Source organism: Candoia aspera, chromosome 4 (assembly GCF_035149785.1).
Source record: "Candoia aspera isolate rCanAsp1 chromosome 4, rCanAsp1.hap2, whole genome shotgun sequence".
Lineage (NCBI taxonomy): Eukaryota > Metazoa > Chordata > Lepidosauria > Squamata > Boidae > Candoia > Candoia aspera.
In genome coordinates, this window is record NC_086156.1 from 114,008,641 (window position 1) to 114,016,596 (window position 7,956).

Consider the following 7,956-nt stretch of genomic DNA (forward strand, 5'->3'; position numbering starts at 1 on the left):
TTATTTTCTCCTAATTAATAGTTCTCTGTCATTCAAATGAGGTTTCAGCACAATGATGTAGCATTTAGGGAAAAAGATGAAAGCCAGTAACCCAGCACTGGAGGTCAAAATGGAGAAGACCTCCACGGCCACCATGTCTTTCCCCTTGGAGCTCAAGTAGGTGGGAAGAAAGGATATCCAGACGCTGCAAAACACTAACATGCTGAAGGTGATGGACTTGGCTTCATTGAAACTGTCAGGTAATTTTTGGGCATGGAAGGCAACAATGAAGCTGGCAGTAGCCAAGAGGCCCATGTAGCCCAAGACAAGATAAAACATGGCGGGAGACCCTTCATTACACTGCAGAATGGCTTCCTCAATAACTGAGTCCATATCTAAATCAGGGAATGGGGGAGAACTTGCCAACCAAAACAGACAAATGCCTATTTGAATGACAGAGCCAGAAAAGACAATGGAAAGGGCCAATTTTTTCCCTATCCATTTCTTTGCGGTTGACCCGGGTTTTGTGGCCATGAAGGCGAGAGAGACAAGGATGGTTTTAGCTAACACACAGGAAATAGCCAGAGAGAAGACCATCCCAAAAGCTGGTTGTTGGAGAAGGCAGGTGCCTTCCCTTGGTTGGCCAAGGAACAGCAGAGGGCAGAGGAAGCAGAAGAGTAGAGAGATGAGGAGAGTGTAGGTGAGGTCTCGGTTGTTGGCTTTGACAAGGGGGGTCTCTCTCTGCTTTATGAAAATTCCTAACACTGCAGCATTGATGAGGGACAAGACAACTGCAAGTGAAGTGAAAGTGACGCCTAAGCCTTCTCCATATGACAGAAAGTTTCTTCTTTTGGGAAGACATCGATCTTGCTCCTTGCTTGGGTATTTTTCTTCTGAGCATTGAAAACAGTTGTTCATATCTGGTAACAATGATAAAAAAGAAAGAAAGAAGGGAATTCAGATTCTTATCATTATACCTGTTTTACAAAAAGTGCCCATTCTTTGGCACTTCCATAATGGCAACCTTTTCTTTTTTTCTTTTCTCATCCTACAGATCAGATATGGTGATGTAGGAAATGTAGGAAACCTTTCAATAACCTTTGAGATAGGTGTCATCCTGAAATGGAAAACCATCCAATCTTTTCCTTCTTCGTCTTCTGTGAACACTGAAATTTATCTTAATATGATAGAAAAATGGACGTCCCTACCCTTCTGGTTTGATATCTTGCCTTCCGGGCAGGGAACACAATCATAGCAACAAAATTTTTCGCCTTCTCTCCCTTTTTTCTGATTTCCCTGATAGCAATGTTCATTGCACACTGAAAGGGGCAGAACCTATGCAGAAACAAGAAAAGCATTTAGTATGGAGGATTAAATTAATAAATACATCTTTCATATGGAGAAATTGAACCTACAATCATTTATAGAGAAATAATCAACAGCTGGCTTCTGAAAAGAAATGCCAACGTATTTAAGTAACTAATCAATCATACTTATTTTTCATTAATTTTAGAAATTATGAAACCATAATTTATGAAATCAATTTATGAAGTTATGAAACCATCATTTATGTAATTATGAAACCATCAGCATTTTTTCTGAAAAGAAATAAGCCACATAGAACATGATAAAAACAGTCCTGCAGGACATCGGCATCCATGGAGAGGTGGGGCACTGTGCATCGTGCCCAGCCTTCTTTGTTATCCAGTGGCCAACTGGATCCATTTGAAGAAGCTCTCCAACCTGGGCAATCAGCAGGAGTCACTTTCCACTCCTACTTCCTAATAACCACTAATGAAGGTCTTATTCCTGGGATTCAGGAGGTAGCCAACAGCCATATAATGTTAGTGGCTCGTGATGACCATGTCTTACATGAATCCCTCCAGTCCCTTTTGAAATCCTCCATAACGGCTGCAAGAGTCAGCTAGTAAGCTGACATCAGCGTTAATGCCCACGTCAACCTGTTCTATCCTCTTCTTAAAGATGTATTTTCTTCTGCTGCTCCCTTAATAATTCTGAACATTCTTTCAGTGGATCATCTCAAATTCTAACCTAATGAATGAGGTAGAAACCTAACCTCTCTCTTCCTATGCTAGCTGGGCAATGCATGATATTTGCCCAACTTTATCCCAAGCAGAGGGTCCTCAATCGTAAGACTTTTTTTTCCCTCCCAAGTGGAGGTGCTGCAGAATTCTCATCCCTGAACCTGCCCAGTTTGGCAAATTTTCTTTTCTTTTCTAATTTTCTTTTAATTATTTTTTTTACAGTTGCTGTACAACGCACTAACATTTCATCAAGCTGTCCACTGTCACCTTATTTGCCATTCAATATGCCCTACATTTCATAACAGTTCATACCATTTTCCCCAGAAAGCTGTCTGAGGAGGATGGGAAAAAGGGACTTTCCAGAAAGACACAGACATAAAGAGATAGTTCTCTTTTACATTAAAAGGAAGTTTATTCCTCCAGTGCTTTCCGAGTACATTATTTGCCCTTATTTCGAGAACACAGCATGGCTTTACCCTATCAAGCTAACTAGTTTACAATTCCTTTATCAACTTCTTTTTAAAAACAGAGGTCACATTAAGTTCAGTCCTTGGCAAGAGAAGTCAATGCTAATGAGAAGTTGGACATTTTTTGGTGAGATCAAGAGTTTTATATTTTTGAACTTGAGAACTTTGAGGAAGACATAGCCAGGACCCATGGATAGGGATCAATTTCCTGTTGTCAGTTCAATGCCTAATTTCATCTCTCTTGATACCTATTGATCACTGTTTACTGTCTAGTATTATTTCTATTGCTTGTTCTGATCTTAAACTCTGTATCCATTTCCATACCTCATTAAATCCCCTGTGCCACATAATCAAGTTTTCATTAATCAGGAGCTCTTTTCCTTCTGGAACATCTGGGTCCAGCTTTCCCACTTTCACTCTCTGGAAGGATGTATTTGGGAATGTGACCATGTTAAGGATGTCGAATCCAGTCTCTATTTCCCTTTCCTTACTGAAAGACACACTTTCTCCAGCCGAGTTGTTAAACAAAATACCTTGAAGAATCGGATGGAACTAGACAAAAAGGAAACAGGGAAAAGTGAGGGGGAGTAAAAGCAAAGTACTCTATGTGTGTTTAAGATAACATATGAGAAATTTCATATGACTCTTTCAACACTTGATTTTCCTTTGGAATTTCGAGCAATGTGTCATCTGTATGTTTTCATTTCTGCTGTAGATCATGTTATGATTATTCAGATGTGGTGTTCTGAACTAAGAAAGCCTGTTGTTGGCTCAGCCCATGTCCAGATCACCCTCTAGTCTGGAGGAGCACCATTCCAAAACCCATAATCCATGAAATAGTTGATATTGTTTTGTCCAGAGGGGAAAAGCAACATTCTAGAATTCTGTCAGAACCTTATTTTCCAAGGACAATAGTTCTTTACATCCCTAGTAAATTCCAGTAATGTTGATGTTGAAAATTGATCTGTATGTTAATCATTAAAAGGTCTTAAATACTTTAAAAATATTTATATTAGGGATGGGGCCTTTTCCCACCCATCCCCACCAAGTCATATATAGGGATTGGGTGGAGTGAGGGCTACCCAAAAAGCATCTACCCAATTCTCACCATCTGAGATCCAGGGATCAAGGGGAATATCCCAGCAATTTTTGAGGACCACAAGGTGAAATCCCATCCAATCTGTTATCCATGTAAAATAAACAAAACCATTGGATAGGAAATCCATTAATATTACAATATGTACATCAAAATAATTTCCATCTGGTTGTGGACACATTACCTGCCAAGGATGGAACTGCTGGTATTCAGTATATTTCTGTTTCATCTTTCGGTTAATGTTCAATCTCTGGGAGTTCATGACGTGCAAAGAATGAGCTAATATATAGACAGCATTATAGATACTGTAACTATGACCAGTCATGTCCAATTCAAATTGAGGTGTAGGGAGATTTTCCAGCCTCTCTTCTCCAGTGCACCTTTCATGTTTTTTTCTTTGCTGTCTGGAATTGGGCAAAATGCAGTCAAAAGCTTGTTCCCAGATGTCCTGGATAAAGCCATCTCCTTCAGCAGAGGAAGGACTGATGGTTTGCAGATATTCCCTGAAATCCAGATTATCTTTTGAGTGAATGGAAAAAGAAATAGAACCATGGAACTGTTCAAGATCCCACCCCTTTTGAACACCTGTTAATATTAAATCAACCTGGGCTGTCAAGATCCAAACTTTTCTAAATGATGAATAGTTCTGATTTCTAGGACCCATCACAAACATAACAATTCTCAGCCAAGCAATGCTCAAACATTCCCCATAGATGACAATGGTGTTGGTTTTATCATCTGTAAAAGCTTCACAAATATTTACGGCTATAATCAGCATGCCTTGGAAGTTACTCATATTTGGTTGTTGTGGGATCTTTTGTGTGAAGGATGAACAAATTCCATTCTCAGATAGCAGAGACTCCATGGTTTGTAGGAAATGCTCTCCACTATCACCATCCATCACAAAAATCCCAACCCAGGTCCATCCAAAGTGTAGAAGCAAATGGACAATTCCTTTGTGTTGATGGGCTTCACTGGTGACCATGCGATAAAACAAAGGGACCTCAGCTGAGGAAATCTCCTCTGGGGCCACAGAGCCATAAGTGAGCTAAAAGAAAGATGGGAATAATAACAAGTAGCTTTCCTTCCTGGAAGGATCATGGCTTGAGAGAAAAAGCTGGACCCTAAGCTACGGCTATTCTCCTCTATTGAAATAAATATTATAATGCATGGCAATAGTCAATCTTGATGCCTTTACTTAGCTTAGCATGCAACTGATGACACCTTTTCTGCACAGAGAGGAATAATATTCCAGTTCTCTTTAACCACTGGAGCCTTTCATAGCCACTTCTACAATCAAAGAGAGACTTCAACAACTGTCATGTGAAGTGTCAGTCTAAAAAACCCAGAAGAATGACCCCTGATCTTGAAAAAGCAATCCAAGGCCATGTATGGATAGCACTTTCCGTAGACAGGAGCTCACAAAGAAATCTCAGAGCACAGCAATGACCCACCGCTACATTGATGTGCCCATTCCACCAAGAACTGAGTGTGAGTTCAGGGAGCCTTTCTTTCCACTGGGTCAAAAATATTGTGGGGGATACGAGTCTGACAGATTGAAATAAGCATCTCTGCAATCCTATCATCTATCACCTCAATAGGGGAAACCTTTGACCCATCAGAGGGAACAAAATCTGTATTATGAGCTTTTTTTTCTCCTGTTGGGCCCAATACAGTAAAAGATATTGTTAGAAGAGAAGCGTAGATTCAGGAGATTGAGTGGCTATTCCATCAGAACTTTCTGCTTCTGGATTGAAAAGAGGAGGCTCTTTTTAAACCAAGCTATTTTTATTGGTTGCCTTCCTTTCTCCTGATGCGTACCTTTACAATAAGAATGTCAAGGGGTGAAAGTTACGTCTGAGAAATCTTGGCTTCTTACTTGTGGAATCTTATAAAGACTCAGAATGTCTGCAATATGGTAGGAGGTATCAGTTCCAAGTCCCCCAATGACACCCAGGAGGGTTTTCTTGGTGTCACATTTATAGTTGGGGACAAATCTATCCGAACTGAAGAGCAGGTCCAAAGTGGTCCGATAGGTCATCATTCTATCATAGTAGCTGTCATAAATGTGGAACCCAAGGGTGACGTTGGGCAAGAATCGGGGATTCTCATTGATCTCCTTCACAGCATATGCCAAGGCAAGAACATGCTGGTAGAATTTGGTGACTGCTCTGCTGACAAAGAGACTGAGATAAATTACGACTTAAGCAACAGACTTTTAAAAACATTTTGCTTCTGTCTGTTGGCATCATTTCCATCCTGTGGTCCACCGGCAAGTTTAAAATCACTTGTGTGCATCAGTAAATTATTAGTCTCAGAATAAGCCTAAGCATCAAAACCCAAATGCATTTAGTTTTGATGATTTATAGTTTTCATGGGAATCCTTTGGAATGCCTGCAAACCCAGAGCATAGCATCGATTGTTAAAAAGGATACATATTTGCAAAAGATATGCCATACAATCCAAGCAATGAGTTGCCTAATAATGTGTGATTCTGTACAATCACTTTGTTCAATGGTCACGTAAGTTTGCCTCAATAGTCCCCACCTCACGGGGAGTACTCCAAAATGAACACAGATCGATAGGATGAATACATACCATAGTGTTATTACTGCCCTCAATATTTTATTACCTGGTTATTTTTTTAAAATATGTGACTGCCTAACAATTGCCTAATTCTGCATTTTTATTTTCAACACTCTTACCATGAGACTAAGAATTTCTATGTTGCACAGAGGGGAAACCTTACATTGACATCTGAAACAATTTCTGGGAGGGATGCTCCTTAAAAGAAAGTTCTTCAGAATTATAAAGGAACTGAGAAGCAATCCCACCAATGAGGAAGTCACCAGGCTGGTACCACTGATGTGGAACAGGGAAGGGCTGAAGCACATGGCATTGATGGTCATTTCCTTTATAGCACCCAAGAGAGGAGAGAAGCAGCAATGCACAAAACACCCACATCCTGGCAATGAACTCTCCTCTCTTCAGGTAGATTGTGACCATCCATAGCATCTGCCTGACCTCAGGAAGCTGAAACACTACAGCAGATCTCTCTGTTCTTACACATTTTCCTTTCTTTTAGCCACAACAGAGGTGCAACCATCTGCCTAGAAGGCTGGTTATAATTATGAGGATTACTATTTCAGGCCAGGAGAAAACTGGAAAATGGTGAATTCTGTTAGGCAGAGTCCTTTGGGAACATGATCTTTCTTCCATCTCTCAATAATGCCTGCAATTAGACATAACCACTTGCAGGTTTGGCTCTTCATGGTTTCAGAAAAATGATTAGCCACATGAGACAATGATACGAATTTGGGCAATTGCGTGGCGATAACGACCTCACTTCTGAGACTGAATCATCCTGCGTGACTTGTGGATATACATACAGACAAATATATTTATTAGTGATGTGGATAATTGCTTGGGGAAATAATTACTTTTTCTGAGTTTCAATCACCCTGAGTTACTTTTCGTAAAAAATATGTATGTATGTATGTATGTATGTATGTATGTATGTATGTGTGTGTGTGTGTGTGTGTGTGTATATATATATATATATATATATATATATATATATATATATATATATTGCTGTTTTCTTGGCTTCTGACTACATTGCAAACTACCAGCTATGGTGAAGAAACCCATGGTCCCATGATTCCCAAGAAAGAATTCCAAAATTCCAACCTCATGTGAAACCATTATCGTGACTGGGGTCAAAAGGTCATCCTAATTCTTGAAAGCCAAACAAACGTCTCACTGAATTTGTAAGAGGTACTTCTCCTAACACATACAAACTAGCACACACATACATATATAAACCCAAACATAGAAAAAGACAGATTTTTCCCCTAAATTTTAATGCCTGCCCAACTATTGTTGTTTGAAGAAATGCGATTTAAGAAATCACACTTTCTCTCTCAGTCCAGTCTATCTAAATGAGTTGCTATTAGAAGGTAAAACGTAAGTAACTAGTTTAGACATGTTTCCCTGAGATCTAAGAGAACAGATTGGATCTACAGCCAACAAATGTCAAATGTTCCACTGCTTACAACTCCTAGAATTTCTTCCCCAACATCTTTAGCCCAGCAAAGCCCTCAGAACATCTGACAGGTCCCCTTCTTTCTCTCTTTTAATCCAATCTGTGCTCCTATTTAGCAAGTTACACTTTCAGAATGTAATAGTTAGGTAAAGTCCAAAGTCACTGATAGGATCTTGAGGGGAAGTCCAACATGGAAAGTAGACTTCTCCATGAGGGCCTGCAAGTCTTATGCCATAGGTTTATGAACACAAAGTCATCTTTTCTCTGTTGCTCTACAATGGGCAAATTAGAAATAATGACTACAGAAGTGTCTGGGCTGTTCGG

The 7,956-nt window shown here is 39.7% G+C and overlaps 1 protein-coding gene across 1 annotated transcript; it reads right to left on the reverse strand.

Moving 5' to 3' along the window:
* LOC134497192 (vomeronasal type-2 receptor 26-like) lies at positions 1-6,551 on the reverse strand. Its single transcript, XM_063302868.1, has 6 exons — positions 6,337-6,551; positions 5,467-5,758; positions 3,772-4,635; positions 2,816-3,043; positions 1,209-1,314; positions 1-899 (listed from the first exon to the last, which is right to left on the reverse strand). Exons 1-6 carry the CDS (start codon positions 6,549-6,551, stop codon positions 1-3), a joined length of 2,604 nt encoding a protein of 867 aa, XP_063158938.1.
* Positions 6,552-7,956: the final 1,405 nt, after the last annotated feature.

Excerpts from the sequence above, each read along its gene's own strand:
- LOC134497192 (XM_063302868.1), bottom strand. The coding sequence starts at position 6,551 with ATGTGGGTGTTTTGTGCATTGCTGCTTCTCTCCTCTCTTGGGTGCTAT. Across the intron at positions 4,636-5,466 it reads GTCTTTATAAGATTCCACAA|CTCACTTATGGCTCTGTGGC; the intron begins GTAAGAAGCCAA and ends TCTTTCTTTTAG. Across the intron at positions 900-1,208 it reads TTGTGTTCCCTGCCCGGAAG|ATATGAACAACTGTTTTCAA; the intron begins GCAAGATATCAA and ends CATTGTTACCAG.